The following is a 26,950-nucleotide window of genomic DNA, read 5'->3' on the forward strand; positions in this document are numbered from 1 at the left end:
GACTGAAAACAACAAAGATGCTGAAGCCTGATTCCCAAACTCAAAGTCTGAAATCTGCCTTGTACAAACGTGGCTATAGGCCCATCGTTGATACACACATTGTGTTTGGAGATTAGAAGCTTTCTGAACCTGCTGGGAAGAACTTTTCAACTTCACATTACATGTTTAAATAAAAGTAGCTGATTAATGGTAGTTTGTAATAAATAAACGCTTATTTTCACTAAAGAATGCAGAAAATGATAAAAATTCAATCACTTCAGAGAAACTTAATTATATTAAAATATTTTAATGAAATTAATGTCTATTCATGGATAATTTTAAGATTTAAGATCACTTTACAGACTGAAAGGATGTCTGTTCGCTGGTAGCTTTTCCAGTAGATGTTTTAAACTGATGCTTAATTGGAGGAACATGCTGAGCAAGACAATGTCATGACTTTAATGAATCCCACTTCACCCACGCAGTAACAGATAATGACGAAAAACGTTTGACCTTGTGCCTTATTAGGTTTTAAGTCTTCCAATGACCCTATTTATTGATAAGAAAACAATTTCTCTGAGCTCTCCTGCACACAGCTACTTCTCCCTTACTCTCTCTGAGGACACAAATTGTTCCATTTTTTATTTGTTCTGATTGTTCAAAAGGCACGGTCACCTTGTCCCATGGATATTTATTACATCCATTTAGCCGTATTCATAAATTTGTATTGAATGCACGTGCACTTAATCATACACAGTATTAATAAGAATGCTGCCAGAGAGGCTCCCCTGCTTTCTGCGTCAAGACATGCTCTCCATCTGTGTCCAGTGCGCGGATTAGACGCTTATTATCCTCTTAGCTCTAAATGGCCCCACGTTCCTTGCACTTGGTTGTTCAACTCATCTGCTGTCTAAGACACAGACCTGGGCGTGACACAACCGCGATCTTCAGGCGTAAAAATGACCGTGGTCACCACTGAGTTGTGTTAGTGATCGCGAATTACGCGTGGACTGTCGGGACTTTCCATCGTTTGTCAGAGCGCGCCGTGGTCACAGTGGCTGTCTGTTCGTCCGTTTATGTATTCATCCTACTGATCTTTTGCAGACTGTAATCTTATCAGTGTCAGTTGCCCTTTCCTCTCGGGCAGATCCAGTGCGTCTTTGGATAGCGTTTGTTCCAAAACTGAGGGGGGGTGAAAGGCTTTAATTTGAGAAACTTATTAACAGCGAAGGAATCTGCGATCAGTAAAGTTCCATGCGCGTTTGGATGTGCGTGAAAATGGACATTTGAGTGTTGAAAACTTTCGACAGAGAAAATATGGATCCTGCGAGGAAAGAAAGGAGTCTGTTGTGCTTTCTTTTCTTTGCAGCTTGCACGGCCAGTGTTTGCTTTGGTGCAAGAAGATCAAATGTTCGGAGATCAGGTAAGTTATTTGCTCTGAGAACTGTTGCTTTAAAGGTTATAGTAATTATGATGAGCACAATTTGCATAATTTCGATAATAATGTTGGATAATATGGAAAATAAAAACTTTGACAAACGTTCATGGTGAGGGATGCAACGATTAGTAATCCTGAGCATGTCTGTGTTTTTGCAAGAAAGTGATTTTTGCAAAGCCATAACTTTGCAGCATGCAACTGTAACCTTTCTCTTTTTAGCAGCAGCAGCAGCAGCACAGGATAGAAGTTAAATCCATATCATTAATATATAGAAAGCTATACTTTCATCAGAAAATCCTTCTCTTTGATGAACTTTGTGGCCTCCTCATTAGTGCAGCCGGTTCAAGGCCACAAAGGACATAACATGTCTGCAGACTGGAGAAAACATCATCCTCAGCTTCTTTGATGATTCAGAAAGTCCTCACAGTGAAGCTAGAGGGTGGGTTGGAAAGGGTGTATGTGCCTTCAGTCATTTTGGGTTTTAGAAGTGTGTTAAAGACCAGTAACTGTTACTTCACATCCGCTTTCAGTTTGTAAGTAACTTCATGCTGTACGAAAACACTTTTCCCACTTCTTGGTTTGATTTGGACACTAATATAACTTGGTCAGGGTTAATCAAATGTGTTTGATTAGGAATAGATTATAGGTTGCGGCAAAAATGTGTGTGTGTGTTTTTTTTTTTTTTTTTTAACTCATAACCATTATTATTTACATGCGTTTCCTCATTCCACAAGAGATCACTTTTCTTTTTAACATATTTATACATAATTTTTTAGCCTAAATAAGGAAACAAACTACGGACTCACAAAATAATGGAAGCTGGTAAACTATTGAAGTCCTAACCTGAGTAAAGGGAATTTGTTAAACACTAGAAAAGCACTGAGAGCTCAGACATCCGCTCATTTCCACCAATATTGGATTTCCACTCTATGTTATAGTCTTTCATTCATTGTACATGGCTACACTATTAGAGTCTTAGATTCATTGCTAATGAACAGTATTTTGGCAACATTGCAGTTTTTGTTGCATTTGTTATCCTGCAGTGATGAAAATCCCAAAGATCCTCTATTTTTCCCTGTTCTAGATTGTAGCATCAAGCATTTTGCCAAGATCTAGATCTAGCTTTAATATGTTGAAAACCTGTTGGCAACTTGCTATGTATTTTTTGACAAAGCAGCCTGACCATGTATTGTGGAGTTATATGGACTGAAAATGGCCTTACCTCGCAGTGATAAAGAATCAATAACAAAAAGTTCCTGAATTCAGATGGCAATCCAGATTACTCCCAAAATGTAATAGAATCTAAGTTAGAACAAGAGCTATTCTAAAAAAAAAAAAAAAAGTCCATCCAGTAGTTTTGCATAAAGCTGCTAAAAAACAAAAACAAAACAAACAGAAAGACAGATAAACACCGGCACAAATATAATCTCCTTGGTGAAAGTATATTGAGAGATTGGAATCTCAGGTTATTCCAGACAAATTGAAAACCTCCTCTAAGACTCAAAAACAGTGTCTCTGTGAAACATACAAAAATAATGAGGTATATTTCTGCAAATGACTTCCATAAAACAAGAAAATCAACATCTCTCTCAAGAATGAGGAGAAGAATACATTGAGGGAAAAAAGGCAACATCTTAACATTCAAAGTGTAATACTTAATCTCTGAAAAATGGTGGAGTGTGCTTTGAAAATGGCAACTTCAAATGTACAGCAAAGGCCAGAAGAGGCTGTGAAAGTCAACATATTCTCATCTGGTCAACCATGCCCTCTCTGTCTACCTCCAGTTCAGCTATGAGGACCAGTAAGAGAAAAGAAATTCCTCCATAGAGGAGCTGACAGTGGCTGCAATAAAAACCTGTGGGAGGTTCTCTTCAAGCGTGGGTGGTTGTTTAAAAATCTAAGACTTCAGATATTCATTCATTAATTACACGGATTTTCAATCAAATGTTAAATATGACAGCTTTTATCCACTTTCCAGACATCCTTTTGAACCTTTTTGACTAGATCTCCCACAGTTCCACTAAAAGACCAATTTGAGTAATTCACTGAATACTTAACATATAACTTGAATACACACACACACATATGTGTGTGTGTGTGTATATATATATATATATATATATATATATATATATATATATATATATATATATATATATATATATATATATATATATATATATATATATATATATATATATGATAGTAAATATTTAAAAATATTTGCTTTTAATATTGGGAATTATTTGCACTTTCAGTATGTTAATTTTCACTGGGCTGAATTCCAGGATGTTAGCTTCCCTACAAGGTATCTGTTTGTTTCTAGTTTCTTCTTTTTCTTACACTTCTTATCTTTCCGTCACTTCCATTCTCTCTCCCACTGTCACTCTCTCTGACTGTTACATTTCTCCTCTCACACTTTCGGACCTTCAGGCCACTGCAAGCTGACTTTTACATCTGTCTGTCAGCAGGGTACACTCACCACAGTTTAGACTGCCATACATAGGGCGGCTGTAGCTTTATGTTCATAACTGCCAGTGACATTTGCACTTGCTTTGCTTTTTTCCTTTTGTTTTGAGATCTCTCAGTCGTAGTTTTTCAGGAAGGGGAGAATGTCAGCAAGGCTCAGTGTCCACATGCATCACATCAGACTTAAACAATGAAACTGGTGGTATACAGAAAGGAGTTAAAATTGAATGATGCTTCTCCCCAAGGTGGTTCTTCTTTGTCAGTACTTTGACAGCTTCTCAGTTTTAGTAAGCAATTGAATTATTGATTGAATAATTCAGAAACTTTTTTTCCAACATTTACTAGGATGGATTTGTGACGTATCTAAGTTGTTTTGAAAACCATGCATTTCAACGAGCCATTGGACCATTTCACAGTCCAACAAATACATGATGCTTTGTTTGGTGAAGACACTTAAAATTTCATTTAAACAGAGAAAGTTTTTTTTTTTTTTTTTTTTTAATATTCATTTATTTATATATAAGATGTCATATTAACTCCAAAGTGTACTTCATTCATCTCTCTACCATGCTTTAGAAGTGCACAGTAGTATAGAGCTGGGGGATTATTTACTTTAAGGGGACTTAGATTTGTAGGGATCGGTTGCAGCATTTCTGCATGACTGACTGCAAAAGCATAGACACAGAATCAGTGGGATGGTACAAGTGGTTTATTCTATGAGGTGTCTGAGGTAGCACACTTGCTGAACAAGTGAGGAAAATTTCACAGCACCACAACAGCAATAAACAGTCTTTGAAAATTCTCAATACAAAAACAAGAAGCTCTTGTTTTATGTTCAATGTCAGATGAAAGGAATCTTCATATTTATTTATTCATGCTTAAAACTAACAAAGAGAATAATGCGTGACAGAGATCTGGAAGAATGGACTGAAACAAAACAGATATTAATAACTGCAAATACACTGACAGCAACATATATAACAGTCAGTAAATAAATTGGAATTACACCAGTGAAATAAAATGACAGAAATATTTGGGGTTATTTTATAGCTGCTGTAAACAGTTTGCTTAGTTTGTTGAATAAGTGATCACAGAGCAAAAACTTCCATTTTAGCTTCCAACAAGCCACAGAAAGAAATTAATTTGAGCAAATTCCCTCTAAAATCCCTCTAAATTCTTTAGATTTTAGTCATTATTCTCACACTGCTAATAATGTGCTTGACTTTGTTGACCTATCTGAAAAAAAAAGTTGCAGAACCTTATTTTTTTCTTTATGGTCAGAGTGATGAGGTGCTTTTAAAAATGGCAGGGGATTAGATGAACTGCCTCTGCCTATTTACTACCAGCGAAAGAGCCCAGTTTAGTAATCAGAGTTACTGAAGTCACGTGAGAGGAGCCTTCAGTATAGCACCTTGCTTTTCTTGGAATGAAGAAATTCTCCTGGTGTTTTGGAGTGGTGTTTGCATGTTTGCATGTGTTCTCTTTCGCCATAATCAAAAGACAGAATTGATTACTCTCTAGGAGGGAGTGTGAGTGGCTGTCTGTCTCTCTGTGTTGGCCCTGCAATGAACTAGAGACCTGTCCAGGGTGCACCCTGCTTCTCACATGATGGGTTAGGGTTCAGCTCCCCCTGTGAAATGGAACAAGCAGTGTTGAAAACTGATGGAGAGATAGATGGATGGATGGTTGCATAGATATGTTGAGTCATTTGATCTTTGAAATTCTCAACAATTCAGTCTTTGGATTAGGACTCAGTTAATTTCTCTATTATATTAAGTAGATTTGTGTGTTTTTTGTTACCTTATGAAACAAGTGCAGAAATATGTTTTCTGTTTCATACCAGATGAATCTCATTGAGTTCATATTAAAAGGAGACTTGATCAGAATAGCAGCTGTTAAGACAGGACAATAAACCAATCACAGATAAATCTGACAAAACAAAAATAGAAAAACATTCACTCAGCCGTCACACTCTTGTATGAACAGGCCGCTCCAGAGATGTTGAAATCCACGTGAAATTCACACACCTATGTCAGTGCCAATGCCGATGGCGCCTTATGCAAGAAATATTTGTTTAAGGAAACAGTTATGAAGTAAAACTTACTATAAGAGCCTCACTGATACCTCTCTCCATAAGGAACACTGGATTTTTTTTTATTCTTTTCATTGTGTGAATAAGAAACAGTAGTAGAGGAAGGGTTCCATTTAGCTGCAAGTGTGAACTGGAAGTCTCTGGAAATGTCGGAGATGGCGAGTTGTTCCAGTGGCGAGGCTCTTAGTGATATATTACCAGATGGTTTAAAACGCAGTTCTGTCACAACATGTTTAACAGGAAGCTGTCTGGTAACTCATACATCAAGACAGTCTTAACATCCAGCAAGCTTTAGGCCTTCAAGTTTCTGTTCTTCAAAGGTCAAGAGTTTGCTCGACTGCAGTTTCTGTCATATCTGTAGGAATAAAGAGAAACCTTCAGGAACAGGATGTACACAGAATCAGCCTGTTAACTAATCCATCAATTTCAATTATAAGTGATTATATCTAGATTCTTAAGATCACTACAGACAAGCAAATTTATTGTCACAATTAATATTAATATGGTCGATGATGAGAGTGTATTTTGTGCATTATATACTTGTTAAGACTAAGTAAGAAGATCTCTCTTGAAACATGGGAGCTAGAGTTTTACCTGTACTTTCGGTGGGCCACTCCTGTGGGGAGTTACATGAAGGATCAGGAGATTCAGCTGACATATTGCATTATCCACTCTGCTGGACAGGTGATGAAGGAAAGGTACATGCAACAAGCTGAGCTGAGGATGAGAGCATTGAGGAAAAAAGGAGAGAGGTCATCTTAAGGAGAAATGAAAGAAAGTCACAAAAATAAAGAAGGAAAAAAGCTTTAGAAAAAGTTTAGCTGACATGAAATTTACTGATTTCTAATATTTGCTCCCATTTGATGCTCATGCTAATACCAGCAAAGTCGGCTCTTTTGGCAGTAGACTGAGAAAAGTTAGTTCTGCCTTATCTTCTACGCATGTTTTTCTACGATGCTCACACTAAACATTTAAGTAATTTTTCAATAAAAGAAAAAGAAAGAAAATTCAACTAGTGTACGAGCCATTGTTGTAGAAGTAAAAACCATCTGGGGAGACTGGGTATTACTGTAGCATTGGCAGGGTTAAGCCAAGAGTCATATTATCATTTCATCTTTCCCCTCTTCCTTCTCATAGTTTGTTATCCGGATAAAAAACAGACATATGCAAATTTTATTGAGAAAAAAAATATTTTGAGTTACTAAAGTTTTTTTTTTTAAAAGAACACTAAACTTTGTTTTATGATAGTGGATTACATTTATATCATGTTTTATTGCTGATGCCACTTAATAGCTTATATCAGATCCATTTTCATCCATTGTTATTTGTACTGAAACGCTACATGTGTAGCCACAGCTGCCCCCTGATGGAAACATGGCAGTCAATGCACACCAGCAGCCTTTCTACCATCAAAACATTCATACTTATTCACATATCACCAGTACTTCTGGGTATGGGTTGGTGACAGTTTGTCTCAAGCTCAGGTCCTTCACCAGAGTCCGGGGAGCTTGAGGGTCCTTGCGATATCATATTTGTTCCTATGACTGCACCCTTTTGAATGGAGATGTGATGTTTGGATGGATGTAAATATGTACATATCTATATTGCAATACACGTTTGTTTCCAGTAAATTCTGTGTTTTGTGTCACAACTCTTTCCCATTATGTGTGATAACCCACCCTGGTGGTGGGATAGGTTGTAACAAAGGACCACCATGTGTTTGATATTACCAGGTGAGATCTGGGATATTCGTGCAGGGTTTTGAATTGGTACAATTTATAGAAAACAAATGTGGTTATTTTACATAAAAGTTTGAGAGCCATATATTAAAAATTCAGCAAGTTTCAGGTGGTAAAGTAAAAGGTGTTGCAATCATAGCCAGTCTCCCCTGCTTGAAACACAAACAGTTTGAATATTTTATATTTCTTCATTAAAGCTTTGAGATACATAAAACATACATCACATTAGGTGTAATCATGATGGACGGCTGAAACTGTCTTTCTGCTTTTAAAGAGAACTTCTCTTGAGGTTCTTATCAAGGCCATAGCTGGAGAGTTTAGTAGTGGTTATAATCCCACTGACAGGCATAATATCTGTGATTAGAGTCAGATGACATTCAGAGCCAGATAGTCAAGTCACTGGTTTTGGTATCTCATGTAATTGTTTTTCCCCAACCTCCACATGGATTCGAGGGGAGATAATAGAATAGGAATTATGTGCCGTTCTTGCAAATGCACCTATGCACTGAATCTATGTTTTCCTTGATCAAAGATGTCTGATCACTGCTATATTTTTTTGTTTGTTTCACTGATTGTGTTTCTTTTTGTTTGAACCAGATCGTCTGAGTCCTCCGTTAGACATTCAGCTGGAGACGATCAACTGCACTGCCTTCAGTGTACGATGGAAGATGCCTCGGAGACATGTCAGCACCATCACTGGATACAAGGTATACACAGACAGATGTTACATATGATGGGGCACTATTGTTTAAATAGGAGAAAACACACACTGTATATAGAAGACCGAATAATTATGAATTATTTGTTGCAAAATTGTACATGTTGGACAAAACATTACAATAACATTAAACTAAAAAATACAAGAAAGAAGCTAGTTTTAACAAAAAACAATTTGAGAATTTGCTTTTAGACAAACAAAGCTTTGAAAGTGTCAGATAAATCAAATTTCCCCTGTGCTTTACTGAGTGAATACCACTCTGTGTGCTTGGCGGCCACTTTCCTATTTCTGCTTCTAAAGTGCCTGTCAAACTCACTGTCCAAGCAGACATGGCCTTGAGGTCTCAGATGATATTTTGAAATATGTTGTGTTTGAACTGAACCCTTTTACTGCCAAATTTATATTTTTTTCAGGTACAATATTGCTTCTAAGATGTGGTCACATCTTATTTCAGAGTTTTGATGTACTGCACTGTTACCAACCTTTTCAGGATTAAAGCAAGCTTTGATTTTCTTTGCTTTTTCTGAGTCGAAGACACAAATAAATAGAAAAAGTAAAAAAATAAAGAAGATTTAGCTGTGGCGACAGGCGAACTGGTAGATCTTCTAGTTGGTCTTCTGAAATAACCTTGTATTTCTGGTTTTTGTCTTTCCTCCCTACTTTCCTTCCTTCCCAGTGTTTGTTTCAATTCAACCATTAACAAACTGGATCAGTTTGACTGTGTGTGCTCTGCTTCTGACCATATGTCTACTAAGAGGATTAGTCAACTACCTAGCTTCCCTACAACTCACCAATAAGCATGTGTGTTTATTTACTCAATTGCTTGGAAATTTCATCAACTGCTGTCTTGAAAATATGTTTTCTCTGTGCACTGTTTTTATTATCACTGTTCAGCTTCCATTAAAGCGTAAAAAGTAAATGTACTTATGTGTCATTCAGGTGTTTTATACTGAAATGAAGAATGGCCGTCCCATCAGTACAACATCCTTGATGGAGGTGCCCCTCAGTTTGGACATGCTGACAACTGTGAGTGGACATTACAGAATCATCTTTAATTTTAGTATATCTTGTCAAACAAAACAACAACAACAGCAACAAAAAACAAACAAAAACAAAACAAAACAAACAACAAAACCAACAAAAAACCCCAAAACAATTATCAGGAGAGTTGTAACCGGCCTCTTTGTGTGTAATTCAATGATTTAGGATCGCTAACATAAAGCCAACACGTTACAAACTTGAGACCCCAAAGCAGTAACTTGCAGATGTACGATAGAAGAGCCATGACGGTCCAGTGGATTCAACTATGTAGATACTACTGTGCAATTTGAGCAAAAAATCCTCCCAAAACATCACTTTAAGATACCTTTAAGGTTAAGCTGTATAGTTAGGACTGCGGCCTCACACCCTGAAGGTTGCTGGTTTGGCCTTTCTGTGTGGTGTTTGTATGTTCTCCCCATGTATGTGTGGGTTGTCTTTGGGTACTCTGGCTTCCTTCCACCCAAAAGACATGCATGTAGGTTAATTGATCACTTTCCACAAAGTGGAATTTTCCAAATGACTGTAGAATAGAAATACGTAAATGTTTTGCATCATGTAAAACAATCAAGTGTTAAATTGAAATAAACTCACAGTACTGCATCATGTCTATATTTTACATTACATGAAACTGTAAGAACTATTGCTTTGATATTGTGCAATATTGTGAAAAACATGCCGATCAGAATCTAAGAGGGAACAGTTACAGTGCAGTCATTCAGAGAACCAAGTTTGACTCAAAACTAATTCGGTGGCCTACTTTCTCACTACTTTTCACTTTGGTAAACGTGAAGAACATGACACATAGTTAGATTTAATTATTACCAATTTAATACAGAATTAATATCATATACGCCACAAAGCAAATTGTCTTATGTAAAAAAGATCAATAAAAACAAGACAAACTAACAATCGGACAAAAAGACTTTAATGGGAACAAGTCTTTTTAAAAGATCACAACCAAATAAGATTAGTTAACCAATTATCACCATTTTAGCCAAAACCCTGATATACTTATATCCAAAGGATATATTTTTTTCAATTATGTCTATTAATATCCTTACTTAAATTAGGACTTTGTACCCACTTTGAGGCACAAAATGTAACACTCTGCTCTTACCTTCTCAAAGGGACAATTTGATGGACAAGCAAGCTTTGTAAGTTACATTTATTTCTTTGCACTCATACTCACTGAGTCATGCCATACTTTTCTTTCTCCCACACTAAACAACTTTGCCTTTCTCTATTTTAATCTATTTTTTACATGCACTTTGTAGGATGTAGACGTTGGTAACTTAAAAGTGAACACTAAGTACAGAGTCAGTGTTGGCGCAAATGGATGGGCAGGGGAGGGTAGACCCAGCATGCCCAGAGACATTAGCACTGCATCACATGGTAAGACTATATAACTAGATCGAACTGGTTTGATCACAGAGCACTGTTTTTGCTAATTCATAAATCAAACTAAATTCAAGGTTTATTTACTCCTAGAAATGTGCATGCCCCCTTCACCACCTACTCAACCTGTGGTTATGGCTGTATCAGACACAGAGCTGGCATTGTCGTGGCAACAAGGAGAGAACGAGGGAAGTGCACCTGTTCTTCACTTCCTAGTGGCTTACATCAGGTTTGTCATTACAAGTGATTAATAAAAAAGATTTTATAATGATGATAATGCATGACTGTACAACACAGTAGAGTTGATCTACACCAACTACAAATACAACAAAATAAAAGTATAACAATCTCTATTTCCAAGCTTCCAATCAAAGTTCAGACTGTTTTGCTTCCAAAAAATATCTGATTTCCTTTTAAAAATATGTCAGCAGTACTTAAAACAACTGTATGTTACATGTTAAGATGGTTTCCATAACGTGACCAGAGATCATAATTTAGCTCATGATCTTTATTATGATTCAACATCGTCATCAATATAGCAGAGACAAACAAAGATAAAGATATGGTACAGTACTGTTTAAAATGTAACCTTTTAACAATAACGATCACCAAGTTTTATGATTCATCATACGTACACTTAAATCAATTTATAAACATTTTATGCTACAAGTTATTGTTTGCAGTTGTTATCTTTTAAATAGAACAAAACCCAAATGAAGCATTGCCTTCATTCCAAGGATTCAGTATTTATAAATGACTAAAAATAGCTGTACATCTATCAGTGATGAAATCATGTCAGATAACTACAACACCAAATTCATAGGTCTCTTTTGCAGTGACTTTCTTACAGCTTCGATGGTCTGTTCAGTGTAACCACTTTTATTTTGACATGAGGTCTGTTGGGGCATGAGAAATAATGGATTTCATTCTCTCGATGTGTCCAGCTTCTTACACACATGCACACAGAGGGGGCCGTCCATGTCTAGACTCTTGTCTGCAAAGTCAAGAAGGTTGAGATCAGAAAAAAAGTTGCTTTGCCAGACATGAATATACAGATATAAATGTGAATAATTATTTGAAAGAAGGTATGAAAAGAAAAAGTAGTTGTGAGAGTATAAAAGTATGAAAAAAACACACTGTAGTGTTGTCTTCTATGGTGAGCAAAGAGAAAAAAAAAGAGAGAAATAGGGGCAGAGATATTGTCTCCTACAGTCAGCATCATGAATTGGTGTCTGTGTTTGCATGTGAGGGCATTATTTAATTCAGAAGGGCCAGCACAGACACAAATCCTTCTCTCCTTACATCAAAAGAGGGCTTACTGAAGAGACGCATTGAGTGTTGAGGAAAATGGCTCATCTCAGCAGATGAGCTATGACCAAAGGGTATATTCTATGATTCCTTAATTAAAACTACACAAAGAAATGTATTCAGTCTTTTAAATTTCTTACTTGATTTCGAGACTACTTCATAACCCATGAAAATATGATATTTATTGATTTTTCTGTTCCTCTTTCGTTTATCTTTATGCCTTTCTGTTCTCTTTTTTTTCCCTTTTCAGGCCAGAAATGGACACAGAATGGACTTACATTCGAGAACCTATTGAGTCCAATTCCATGATTTTAAAAGGGTTAATACCAGATACAGAGTACCAGTTTGTTGTCAGAGCAGTCAACATGCACGGAGTTAGCCCGCCCAGTCACATCAACAACCCTGTGCGCACTCTTGGTAAGGCCTTAATGATTTCTGAGACAGTGTGATAATATAAGAAACTAGTCCCACCCAGCTCCCTCGTCTGCCTGTTTAATCACATAGCAAAACAAACTGTTTCAGCTTAATTTTCAACAGTACACAGACTCAGTATCGAACCCATTATGGATATTTTAAAATCATTTGGCATATTCAGCCAGCAACCTCAGAGTTACTGTGGAGATGGGTACATTTTTTGCCAGCAGTGTGTCGCTGTGAAGCTCATTCTAAACAGCCAATATGTCAAATGCAACTTTATTTTTGTTTTCACACCAATCTGATTAATTTCTGCTGCTTTCAAAGACTGACAAGCTGCCATTACCTGACATGTCATTGTATTATGTACATACATTTTTCACTAGTCCTGCAGAGCTTTATGGTTCCAAAAACCTGAATTAAGTATTTTTCTATTCATTATCTTCAGAAAATGCAGTATTTGACATAAACACCATGCATAGCAATTTGTCTTATGGCCCTGGATCGCAGGACAGCAGAGGAAGTGTGTTAGTGGGTCTATGTGGCAGAAGCCTTCAACAGAGTCATTTTCTTTAATATTCTGTTGTAGTCAGCTGCTGGTGATATGTGTTAGCGGGGGAGGTCTGGGAGGTGGCCAAAGCTTATTGCTATTACAACACTCACACACTTAAACAGGTGTGTGCCACACAGAATGATACATGCATTCTGAGAAGCATGGCACCTTTGTGAGCAGTGTTCAGAGGTGCTTTTGCAGGTTCAAAGACCAACCATTGAGATGTAACAGCCATGTGTGTAGAATGACATTATCCAGTTATGTGGACATGCTGCTGTTCTGTACGCTGTTGAGAAAAACTGCCTTGATTGAATTGACTGTCTAAAACCATTTGAAAGACACACAGGGAGAAACATTAGAAGAGATGTTAGGGGTACACTGTTGGAAATGATGTGAATGAAAGTTACACGAAACAAGATGAAATGAGCCATTTAGAGGGCCGCGGCAACTCAGACTGAAAGAGATGAAGCGTGGTTTCTCAGCGGGGGATAAAAGCCGGTTATGTCCAAGTCTCATCAGACAGGATTAAGGACGGGATGCCAGACCCCTCCTCTTCCCATCAGCACTAATGGATACATGCGGACAGTGAGGTGGGACTGAGTGAGTGACTCTGTGATATAGTCAGATGTGTGTTGGTGAAAAACATGGCAAAATAAAGTGGGCGGGGGGGGCATGTCCCCACTTTATGCCCACGCTCTTTATTCGGAAGTTAATGTTTTTCGTGAGCCCCAATTAGCAGAATAATCTATGCAGGTTTTTATGATTAATTTGATAAATGAAAATGATGTCCATTAAACAAACAACAGTTTGAATATTTTTGCACGTCTTGACTTAAAGTATTTAATGCATTCATACAATTAATATTAATGGAGAGTCAGAGGAGCAAGGAGGACATAGGGTGGCGTATGTGTGTTTGTGTGTGTGTGTGTGTGTGTGTGTGATGGTGGTGGGGGTGTTATGTAAGACAAGATAAAGCTTTCTCAGAGTAAGATCCACAGAAGGAGGCATAGTGTGTGAAGAAGGCTTCTTGCATGTTTTTTAGCTGAATGCCTGAATGAAATTTCAGACATCTCATTAATTCTTGCAAACAAAAGCAAATCAGTATAATATAATATAATATAATATAACATTTTGTGTACAGTTGTAAATGTGATAACCTTTATGTTGAACTCAAAAAGTTTCATTCTGTGCTCTGTGTTACTATATGAATGGTTTAAAGGAAAAAGCCTTTTTTTTTTTGCCTTGACATGTTTAGATTGTCAGTTGCAGTCTTCCTTGCCGTTATACCTCGGTGTGACCAAACGGACGGACTTGACAGATCCACCAGTTGGCCACGCCCCCCATGTGGCCCCTCCGTAACTTTTATGCAACTGTGACAAAATCTTTTGGTTTATGTGAACAGCTAAAAACATCAGTTTCATCTATTGAAACTGGTTTTCACTGTCTGACACTGTCTTATGTTATGAGCTCCGTATAATGCTGTTCTGTATCAAAGAGATACTTTTCAGTACGTGGAGCCTTGGTACAGGCTAGCAGGTACAATCACTAGTCTAACCAAGCTGAATCACTGTCACCAGTTTGTTAATCATCTTCATCGTCATCATCATTGTCAGTGAAACATGACATCACATTTCCCTCTTCATATTCATTACCAAAAGAAAGGAGGTTTGAGTTATGCTTTTAATTGTCTCTTACAGCAACGCCCTGTTTTTTTTAAATTTTTCTTTATTTGGTCTTGTCTTTGTCACCACTTCCTTCATGTGAGCGAGATGCCATTGTATTCATGAAGGATGATTCTGCAACAGTATGATGTAGATAAAGTCCACATTTGCACTGCTGTGATTGTGTGTGTTCGTGCAAAATTTCAAGCTATTTAAACAAACAGGGATTGATGTAACAATCATCAGCTCACCAAGAAAAAACCAAGAAAAACAACAGTTTTTATAATGCAAGTTCATTTGAACTTCAGAGCAGGTTTGCAGCATCACTCCCCTTTTTATTTATTTATTTATATCTAAAATGTGATTTACTGAGTTACATTTAAATAAATTCAACTCATTCACTGCATTTTAAAGTCAGCTGCTGCTGAGGTTTTCTCTTCATTTTTCTGCATTCAGTATTGATGAAGAGCATGATACAATGATTGTATGATATTCATCATGGTTGTTTTTAATAGGTGCATCAGATGCTGGCAGTGGGGATATTGAGAGTTACATACCAGATTCCAGAAACAGTGATGAAGATGGATTTGATGTTGATGATTCAGATTATGATATCTTCATTGAAGAGGTAGGCCTGACACACCGCGGTTAAGCTGTGCCAGTTGTAGTTTATTTACCTGTAAATGGAAATGACGTAAACATGGTTTGAATGAGCAGAGGAAAGCAAACTGATGTCTTTATCCTGCTGCTTCATAGCTGAACCCATTTCCTGGAATCAACCAGGACAACAGGAAGTCCCAGCTCCGTTCCCATGCTGCCCCCCCATCTGGGCGAAATGTTGTTTACCGTATGAACACCATAGCACCTCCAAACACCACAGACCCACCAGTTTCCACAACCTCTTCAATCTTCACAGACCTGGTTTTCTCAGCAACCTCTGAGTCTGGACCCGACACAACAAATGCCCCCTTAACCACTACCAGGTAACCTGTATCATCAATATTTAACTCAGATGTTTTGTAGAAAGATTCTGTTTCAGTTTGATAAGATTTCAGGTTCTTCATGTTAGAGGTGGTTCGTCCTGTTTTTATCTCAACTGAATCCCAACCTTTATCGCTGTTCCTCATGTTCTTTGATTGCTAGATTTTCATCTCTCCTGGCTTTCTGCATTTTTCTTAAAAGCCACCTACAACTTCTTCTTTTCATCCTCCTCTGCTTAATCATTTGATAAAAATGGTGACTGAAACAGTGAAATGTCATATCAATTTAAGCCGTCAGTGCGGTTGTAAAACAGCACAAGGGGCTAGAAAAAGGTGGTCAGTGTTTTTGCATTCTGGTAAACCTTTTACTTTTTGTTATTTAAGACATAAAAAAGGGAGAATGTAAAACGATGTTACATTAAGACAAACTTGTGATTAGGGACTATAAATCATGGCAAATTGCTTCCAATTGTGAATTGACAGCTAAAACTTAATGTTGATGAGAAATTAAACTAAACTAACTCGACTTTCTTATTTTTCCTCCTCCTTGGTGCACTTCAGCATTCCCTCCACCACAACCATTTCAGTAATGTCCCCCTGGCAAGGTGAGGTACCTCGTGTGTACGACCTGACCTGTGAGGATACTGTGTGCCCACCTGACAGCTTCTGTCTCAGTGAATATGACAGTGGAGGTTCGCGCTGCCACTGTAACCTTGGGCGGAAAGGTGACACTTGCTCTGAAGGTGAGTGTTGAACAGCTGAATGTCTGCTTCACATGATTTATATACTATTTGTGCGAAAAAGGACAAATCAAAATTGAGGATTTCGACTTAAATGAAACGTACACTTACTTGCCACTTTATTAGGTACACTTTGCTAGTGCCAGGTTGGACATCCTTTGCCTTCAGAACTGCCTTAATTCTTTGTGGTGTTGGAAACATTTCCCATAAATTTTCATCCTTGTTGACATGGTAACATCACACAACAGTTGCTGCAGATTTGTCAGCTGCACATCCATGATGAGAATCCCCACTTCCACTACACCCCAGAGGTGCTCTATTGGATTGAAATCTGGTGACTGTGGAGGTCACTGGAGTGCTGGAAACTTGCTGTCATGTTCAGGAAACCAGTTTGAGATGATTTGAGTTTTGAGACACGGTACATTATCCTGCTGGGAATTGCTGAAATGCCAAGATGGTACCTTGTGGTCATGGACAAGATCAGAAGCAATATCCAGCTATTGCTGTGGTGTTTAAACCACGTTCAACTGGTGCAGAAGGGCCAAAAGTGTGCCAAGAAAGTATCCTTAACTTCACTACTCTACCACCACCAGCCTGAACCAGTGATACAAAGCAGAATGGCTCCATGCTTCCATGTTGTAAATGCCAAATTCTGTACCCTGTCATCTGAATGTTGCATTGAGTTGCTGCCCTGTGAGCAGCTAATGAGCTATAGATGTTAACAATAAAATAGATAAACCTAATAAAGTGGTTGCACCTGTGTACACAAGTCAAGAATTCAACATATGACTGGAAAGCTTCTGTCTTCACCTTCATCATGATTTAAACTTCTCTTCTTCTCCAGTGGTAACAGTGAACTTCCCCAGGTTCTACGGCTACTCTCACGTGACCTTTGAACCTTTGAAAAACTCATATCAGACCTTTCAGATCACTCTGGAGTTTAAGGTGAGTTATTACGTTTATTTTACATTTGATTCTTTTTTCTTCCTATCAATGATGAACATGTATTTGAAACAGATTTTTATGTGATACAGGCAGACTTTGAGGATGGTTTGCTACTATTCTGTGGGGAGAATGAACATGGACGTGGAGATTTTACCTCTTTGGCTTTGGTTCGAGGGAAGCTTCACTACAGGTAAGGACAGCAAAAGTAGTAGAAACACACCTATTATATTTTCTTTTACCTTATTCAGATCATTTGTAATATGGAAAGATCATGTAGCACAAACACGGAGGTAAAATGACTGTTGAACAGATTAATTGCACATTATTTTAGACTTTCACATTGTTTAATTGTTTTTCTTTTCGGTCTTCTATGACCGTGTTTGTGGCATTCTCATACTTATTTGATTTTTTTCTCTTTAGGTTTAACTGTGGTACAGGACCTGCTCAGATTGTCAGTGAAAGTCGTATTGTTCTGGGTCAGTGGCACATTGTAACTATTTTCAGAGATGGAATGAGCGGATGGCTCCGTATGGACAACGACACCCCCATATCTGGACGCTCGCAGGTAAACATGGACCTTTATGTTTTATGTAAAAGCAAAGGGATTAGTTATCTATTGCCTAAAATACTGAATTTGAAGGACTCAAGATTGTCTTGAAATCAGCGTGTTTACTGTCACTGAAGATGGTGCACATTTAATCTTGCTTTTCCAGGGTCAGTACACTAAGATTACTTTTCGCTCCCCGCTGTATGTGGGTGGCTCTCCGAGTGCTTACTGGCTGGTGAGGGCGACAGGTACAAATCGTGGCTTTGTGGGCTGCATTCAGAGTCTGACCATCAACAACAAGGTTACAGACATCAGGCCATGGCCTCTTGGAAAAGCTCTGAGTGGAGCAGACATAGGTGAGGCATGCTGGATGTGTGGCTGCTGTTGTTGTAGTAAACATTTTTCTTTTCCCCCCTTCCTTTTTTTTTTATTGTTGCTTCCCACAAAAAATTATTCTTACAAATTTTTACTGTTTATAAATTCTGCAATAGTTTTGTTTCTAAAGTTAATATCTGAGCAGCGAGCATCTGATACATATATATCTTACATATATAAGTATTTCAGTTGGCCTTGAGGATGCAAACACTTAAACTTGGAAATCTTTGCATACCATGAATTTATATGGAAACAGAAATCTGTGTGTAGATAAATTAGCTGAATTTGTCCTTACATGTCAGGTGAGTGCAGCGAAAGTGTGTGCGACCTGGTAAACTGTGCCAATGGCGGAGTCTGCTTTGCAAACCGTGCTGATGGCTACATCTGCCTTTGCCCACTTGGCTTCAGAGGAGCACTTTGTGAAGAGAGTGAGTTTGACTGTATTGTTCTTCTTTTCACACTCACAAAATGAGCACAAGCTTATTTTCAAGAAGAGCTTTTAACTTCCTTATGAGCAAAAAAGTTTTTACAGTAATTACTCAACATTTATGAAGCAAAATTGAAAAAAAAAGGATAAGGAGTTCTTATTTCTTTTATGCAGAGGGATTAATTGTATGTTTGTCTGACTTTCCATGAACATAATTTTCAACTCTATTTTTGTATCTTGCACATGTTCTTGGTCCTGATTTTCCTTGTGATTTTTTTAAAAATAAATTTTCCTCTCTTTGCTCTTCACCTTTAATTATTATAATGGTCATGTCTTACCAGTGGTGTTTGTCCATTGTCTTTATTCCTGCTAGTTATCATGGACCTTTTCATTTCCTCAGGTTTTTTGCTGTCCTCCCCACTCTTCAATGAAACAGTATTTTCATATGCTGTCATCCCTTGGCCTCAGTCCTTTCAAAGCTACCTCTCTTTTATGGAGTTTGAGGTGACGTTCCAGCCATCGATGCCTGATGGGGTGCTCCTGTACAGTGATGATGCAGAGAGTGGAGACTTTCTTGCCATAAACTTGGTAGACAGATATGTGGAGTTCAGATTTGACTGCGGCTCTGGAGGAGCAGTTATAAGGTACTTTAAAAGATTCAGTCTTCTGTCTTTTGGTGCCACTGTTATTATCTATCTATCTATCTATCTATCTATCTATCTATCTATCTATCTATCTATCTATCTATCTATCTATCTATCTATCTATCTATCTATCTATCTATCTATCTATCTATTTGTATATGTGTGTATATATATATATATATATATATATATATATATATATATATATATATATATATATATATATATATATATATACATGTATATATATATATATATATATATATATAAAAATATATATATATATATATAAAAAAAAAAAAAATATATATATATATATATATATAAATATATATATATATATATATATATATATATATATATATATATATATATATATATATATATATATATATATATATTTAGATAGATATAGATATAGATATATAGATATAGATATATTATTCTGATTTTCACATTAATGTTTGACTATCTGCTCACAGGAGTCAGGAGCAGATCAGTCTGAACTCATGGCATGAGCTAAGGGTGTCTCGCACAGCAAAGAGTGGCATCCTGCAAGTTGACCGCCAGAACCCAATGGAGGGAATTGCTGAGGTCTGTTACTTTAAAACCTTCTTGCTTTTTTTCCCCCAGAAGGCAGATAAACATACATTTGAATACCTTCAAAAGAAGTAAAGCAAGGCAGGCATCAAAGTCAGCCTTTAAACGCATGTAGTTTAAGACATCTTTAATTGATCTAATTTCTCAAAGTTACTGTAAGATGGAACATTATGTCCAGTATGTTTAGCTATTATTCAATCTGAGTATTTTCAAGAGTGAAAACTCTTGAATATGACTATTTACATATAAATTGCAATGTTACTGCCTCACAACATAAAACAGTTTTTGCTGGGAGTTGCTGCTATAAGCAACAGCACATCCATTTTCATACAGAAATCTTTAAAAGTAAGATTTAAGAAAACTATTTACAGATGTAGACAAAGTTGTTGGTACCCTTTGGTCAATGAAAGAAAAACTTACAGTGGTCCCAGAAATAACTTGAATCTGTCAAAAGTTAAAAAGTCCATGAAATTTAACCAATGAAAGTCAGACGTTGCTTTTTAACCATGTTTCAACAGAATTATATATAAAAAAAATAAACTCATGAAACAAACCCAGACAAAAATGATGGTACCCTTAACTTAATATTTTGTTGCACAATTTTTTTTAGGCAATCACTGCAATCAAACATTTCCTTTATCTGTCAAAAGGACTTCTGCACTTCTCAGCAGGTTAAACACCTGCCCACTACTCATGAACAAACTGCTCCAGTTGTCTCAGGTTTGGAGGGTGCCTTGTCCAGACACCATTATTCAGCTCCTTCCAAAGATGCTCAGTAGGATCTATGTCAGGGCTCATAGAAGGCCACTTTAGAATAGTCTATTGTTTTCCTCTTAGCCATTCTTGGGTGTGTTTCATGAGTTTATTTTTTAATGTAATTCTGTTGAAGCTTGGCTGAAAATCAATGTCTGACTCTGGTTAAATTTCATAGAATGCTTATTCATTGTTATTTTGGTCATTTTCAGGTTATTTCTGCGACGGGTGTGAGTGTTTCTTTCATTGACTGAAGGGAACCAAGGGAACCATGTCTGTATATATACACATTTAACATAACTTATTCTTTCTTTTTCTTCTTGACTTGTCAGGGAGCTTTCACTCAGATCAATTGCAGCTCACCTCTCTACGTTGGTGGAGTGCCAGAATATGAGAAAACCAAGCGGACAGCAGGTGTCATTAAGCCCTTCACTGGAGTCATTCAGAAGGTGAACACAGTTGTAATTTCCCTCTGGGATGATTAACGTTGTATTGTTATACAGTCATCTACATCAGCATACAAAGCTACATTGTGGTAATTTACATATATATTTTAAGTTTAATGTAAGCAAGCGCTAAATAAGTTCATGCATTGCAGATTATACCTGTTGGCATCAAGTACTGTACATTTCTTTGTAGTTCCCAGTTAGGCTGTGGTGGGAATCTTGCAGTAGTGTCAGGTGGGCTGGGCTTATAAAGAGAGAAATTATTGTGACAAATTCCAACACTAACATGCAGCATATACAGCAGATATGCCCAGGTCTGGTCCTGGAGAGCCACCATCCTGCAACTTTTAGATGCATCCCTTCCCTAACACATCTGATTCAAATGGCTTAATTTCTTCATTTGCATGTTATTCAGCTCTGCAGAGACCTGGTAACAAGACATTTATTTGTATCAAAAAGTTGCAGGATAGAAGATGTTCAGGACCAGATTTGGACATCTTTAATATAAAGCCTCAGCACCAACTCCTTGGCACATTCCCACCATCCCTCACCATCTATTTCTTACTCCCCACTATCTGTTTTCTCTTTTCACTCCCTCAGCTGATTCTCAACGACCGCACCATCCCAATCACAAATGGCACTGCTGCTGGAGTTAATGTTGCAAATTCTGACCACCCATGTGTGGAAAGTCCCTGTGCCAATGGAGGGACATGCAGGCCGAAGTGGGACGGGTACGAGTGTGACTGCCCTCTAGGGTATGATGGGAGGCACTGCCAGAAAGGTCAGTTCCAGTGTTAACCTTTCTCTTTTGCATTATTGTCTTCTCTCGATTGTTTATATTTATTCAGGGAACAGTTATAGATTATTAAAAGAGAAAAGGTTTAGTGATTGGTTTGCCCGATTACCTGCACATCTCAAAGGTTAATTAAATTTTGTGGCAGAAAAGCATTTCATATCTCAGTTCAAAGTTTTATTTATTTTGCCTTACGATGAAAGAAAATCAGACATTCTACAGCTCCAAACTAAAACTAAATCTAAAAAAACATAATTAGGAGCTGAATGTCATCAATGTAAAAAACAGTCTGGTTTGAGGTTGCTTCTAATGACTAAAGAAAACAATTATGACGTAATGATGAAACATGACTTATATCACTAAATTGCCAAATATTAATAATAAATATGCCATTCAATTTTTGAGCAAATTGTACTTTTTCTGCAGAAGAAAAGTGATGTAAGAAAAAGATTTTATTTGAGTGTAATATGTTGTATGTTTCTGAGTGCCCAATGTTTTGTTCTTCTCTTGTTCTGCAATGTCATAAAAAACTATTCAACCAATTCCCTGAAGTCTGTTTATACTTTCTCTGTTTTTAAATGCTTTCATCAAACAGAATGTGGGAATTATTGTTTGAACAGTAAGTTTTCTGATATATATTTTAAAATGTAGGCACGAACAGTTTTCACATCACCTCTAAAATTGCTTACTTTTTCATAGTGTCCTCACAGTAAAATCTAGGACTCCAGTTTAGCTCTAGAAGGCGTAAGATGGTGTTGCTGCCATCTGGTGGTGATGGGATATTATTTCTTTTTCTCCTCTGTCAAGCTGTGACCGAAGCCATCGAGATCCCACAGTTTATTGGTCGAAGTTACTTGACCTACGACAACAGAGATATCCTTAAAAGGTTGGTTTGGAAATATAATTGTGTTACGTTACTCAGGGTCATTTGAAATGTTAAACTCTCCGGTCTTTAAATAATAACCACTACGTATATAATATAACAAACAACATAAGCACACATTCCTTCAGGTGAGAAGAAAAAGCAGGAAAAATGTTATTTTTGCATCTGTGATGTGTTTTTGTTAAAAATGATCCTATAGCACTTGTTCAGCTGACACTATGTATTTCTTTTCTTTTTCTCAGAGTGTCTGGGTCCAGGACTAACCTTTTCATGCGTTTTAAGAGCACAGTCAAGGATGGCTTGCTGCTGTGGCGAGGAGACAGTCCAATGAGGCCTAACAGTGATTTCCTCTCTATGGGGCTTCAGGATGGTGCTCTCATCTTCAGGTGTTTCTTTTCTGAAAAGTGCTTGTATAAAATTAAAAATTAAAAACTAAAAAGATTTAGGAAATCATTGTTATCATTGTGAGGGTATAAAAGAACATTTGGAACTAAAGTTCAGCATCACTATGTTTCTGATTTGCCGCATTTGATAAAAAAAAAAAAAAAAAAGGTGCTAAATATGATGCAACTTGCTGAGATTTGTTGTATGTATTTTTCTTTTTTGTAGTTACAACTTGGGCAGTGGTGTGGCTAATATTGTTGTCAATGGGACCTTTAATGATGGAAAGTGGCACAGAGTCAAAGCTGTGAGGTAAGTAAAAAAAAAGGGCTGTTTACTGTAATATTTGTTGTAAGAAAGATAATCTAAAAGCCATTAAAGCTTTATACTGAGCAATAAAACATCAAAATGCTGCATAGTGTATTAATGCTGATGATTAATGCTGTAAGTGTATTAATGAGAGCAGCTTGAGAGGGAGGTTGTTTTGTATGCTGTTATATATTCCTGCACAACACAAAGAGAAACAATTAAACTTTCCATCCATATAAAAAATGGAAACACCACTGAAAGCTGTGATATGAACGTAATCGTGTATGCAACAGAATTTAATAAGCAGTTTACCATGTTTGTGTAACTTTTCAGAGATGGCCAGTCAGGGAAACTGACAGTTGATGATTATGGAGCAAAAACAGGCAGGTCACCTGGCAAAATGAGACAGCTCAATATCAATGGACCCTTGTATGTCGGTAGGTGGAACCCTTTGAACTGTAGGCTCTGTCTTTTGGTTTTAGAATTTTAATATTCCCTTTCTCTTTTATCTTTTTTCTCAATATTCTGACCTGAAGGTGGCATGAAGGAGATCGCTCTTCACACAAACAGACAGTACATTGGAGGCCTGGTGGGTTGTGTCTCCCACTTCACACTCTCCACTGACTACCACTTAGCTTTGGTGGAGGACGCGGCTGACGGCAAAAACATTAACACCTGCTCCAACTAGGGATCTTCAGCGCAGGAGGGCCCATACTCTGTTTCTTTCTGGACCTTCTGACTTGTCACACTGAAGCTGATTTAATAGCACATGATCAGTGAAAACTAAAATGTCTTTCATTGTACTAACCCAGCGCGGATGTGGTTTAAAGTCAAACTAGAAAAATGAACAATGGTGCCAGTTTGAGTCACAGGAGTGTTTCTGTTGTCTGTGTTTGTAGCTCTGACATGCCAAGCTGTAAATGGCTAATGTTGTTGAATATGTCTGTGTTTCCAGTTTCGATCCAAGGCTACAGTGAAAATGACCTCAGGCCATTCGAATATGTTTCTAAGCACAAATCTCTGGTAGGAGATGTAAAGCTTAGCTTGATGGGCAAAGCAAATTTTTGCAAAAAGCCTTTTGAAGGACATTTTTTTTCTCATGGGACGGTTTCAATTGTATCTTTTTCCTTGTTCTACTTCTCCTTTTTTAAAAAAATGCTTTTATGATTGCAGGAAGAACCAAGTGATCCAAAGGATAAAAAACTACTATAAACATGACTTAGAGCAGCTAGCAGGAACAACCTTATTTGTTAGAGATTTTTGGTTATGACCCTAGAAGAATTTTGTCATCTTTCTAGTAACATTTGTACTCTTGTTTTATCAATCTATAGACAAATAGGTTTTCTGTATAATGTACTTTTCTTTCAGGGTGTTTAGCTTTACAGGGTAAATATGTTAACTGGACTATTTTTTATTTAAACTTTTGAGTTTACTTGCTTCTTTATTTGGATCTCTCAGATGGTAGTCACATGAAAGTCTGATGTTAAAAGCATCCTAAATCTTAAAATCTATGCATGGCAGTATGCTTCTGTCATCTGACTCAAAACCACAGTATAGTGAACGTCAGCCTTGTAGTTAATTTACTTCATGACTCAAATCATCACATTAGAAAAAAAAATATTTATGTTCATGACGTTTTTGCATGTCGCAATCAGAAAATGACCATGTGATGATATTTATTCCCAAATTTTAGTCTTACAGAGGAGAATTTTGCAAATGTTCTGTCTGAATTTGAAGTATTTGCCATTTCAAGGTTCTTATGTGTATTTAGGTCAGTCAATTGGCAGAAATGTACAGAAAAACAAGCTGTTTTTAACCTAATAATATAGTGGAAGAGTGAACTATCTTGAAATAGTGAAAGTAGAAAGTGTCAGCCTTATGTCATCTTAGAACAAATCTCCTTGTGGTCTGTCATGTTGAATGAACATGTTTTTCTACAATTTCAACAGAGAATGGACAAATAAATCATGTCTCTTGTCAGGAGCATTTTTTTGTTCTTCCCTGCAGCTGTTGAGGAGGAGGAGGATGGATGAGGTATTTGTTTGTTTGCAACCTTTAACTTCTGGAGACATCAGATGCCATCCAAGAAACTGGGCATTTGGCTGTGGTGACTTAAAAGAAGACATTACACTAATAATTCCTGCTTGGATTTCCCCCCCAAAAAACCATCTGGTTTGACTTTAAGACTCACTGCAGAACTTTGTCAGATTTTCTCTGTGACATGCACAGAGACTGCTAATTCAGCATCTATCATGCATCTTACCTGTAATGTGAGCTCTGGCCAGCGTGAAAAAGTCTTATTTTCCTTAACCCCTCCCTTTTCTTTTTCTCTCTTCTTGAATAATGTATGTATGATGAATCTGTGATGGTGTACAATTAAAAATGGCCGGTGGGTTTATATCAGATTGTTAGCATGTGATGTAGTGTATAAAGTGAAACTCAGTAGTGTTGCAGTTTCTCAACTCAGGATGCTCCTGTACAGTAATGGCTCTAGAAATGCTCATAATAAATGCCACTAAGCTGATATGCCGGCAAGTCCGGAACACAGAGTTTACTTCTGTAAGGTTTGAATTAACAGCAAAACCAACAATAAAGGGGGAAATAAAAAATAATCATGTTCTTCAGGGCTAACAAATATTTTTAAGAGGAGTTGCACTAGATTAAAAACTCTGACATGCATCCATGTGCAGGTTAACATAGATTTACATTATCCTGTGCAAAAACTGATAAACCCTAATGTAGTTTGAAATGTTGTAAATAACCACAGGCTTTGAAAACTATATTGCACTTGTAGCATGACCATTTATATCCATGCTATATTTATACTGTTGACTGCGCTTTGTGGTTACTGCTAACCTCTGAATGAACACAATTCTGATTTTTGCAGTGCATTGCTAAAATTTAAATAGCCAGCAGAGACTAGGCACCTTGACTGAGTGGAAAGACAAAATATACAGATTGTGAAGCATTAATGTCCAAACACCTAGCCAAAAAAACCTTGTATTTGCATGTCCTGAAGAGCTGTATTGAGATGTTGCCATTTTTTACATGATGTAAAATTGGTTGTAAGCATCTCAGAAAGTGTATTTGTCCAGGATAGCAGTCTTTTTTTCACCTTAGGTCAGTAAAAATTGACAAGTGAACTGACTAGAAAAAAAACAACCCAAGACAACAACAGATAAAAAAAAAGAATAAAAGCCATTCTGCAGTCTTTATTTTTAATTGGTATATGTTGCAATAACTAGTCTCCGCAAATAATTTAGAACCAGAAGTCCTGCAGCTTAAATAGCTTGTCTACATTTCCCTGTTTTATTTAACAC

At 37.1% G+C, this 26,950-nt stretch overlaps 1 protein-coding gene across 1 annotated transcript; it reads left to right on the forward strand.

Moving 5' to 3' along the window:
- Positions 1-1,296: 1,296 nt before the first annotated feature.
- egflam (EGF-like, fibronectin type III and laminin G domains) lies at positions 1,297-24,318 on the forward strand (the record flags this gene model as incomplete). Its single annotated transcript, XM_079251114.1, has 25 exons — positions 1,297-1,402; positions 8,315-8,424; positions 9,375-9,461; positions 10,604-10,630; positions 10,751-10,868; positions 10,965-11,100; positions 12,430-12,596; positions 15,323-15,435; positions 15,564-15,790; positions 16,349-16,530; positions 17,372-17,472; positions 17,562-17,662; positions 17,893-18,037; positions 18,186-18,375; positions 18,697-18,822; positions 19,222-19,465; positions 19,948-20,059; positions 21,151-21,267; positions 21,865-22,045; positions 22,653-22,676; positions 22,865-22,943; positions 23,183-23,326; positions 23,550-23,633; positions 23,964-24,067; positions 24,167-24,318. 25 exons carry the CDS (start codon positions 1,297-1,299, stop codon positions 24,316-24,318), a joined length of 3,177 nt encoding a protein of 1,058 aa, XP_079107240.1.
- Between the last annotated feature and the right edge of the window lie 2,632 nt (positions 24,319-26,950).

This window comes from Telmatherina bonti (genome assembly GCF_933228915.1).
Source record: "Telmatherina bonti genome assembly, chromosome: 13".
NCBI lineage: Eukaryota > Metazoa > Chordata > Actinopteri > Atheriniformes > Telmatherinidae > Telmatherina > Telmatherina bonti.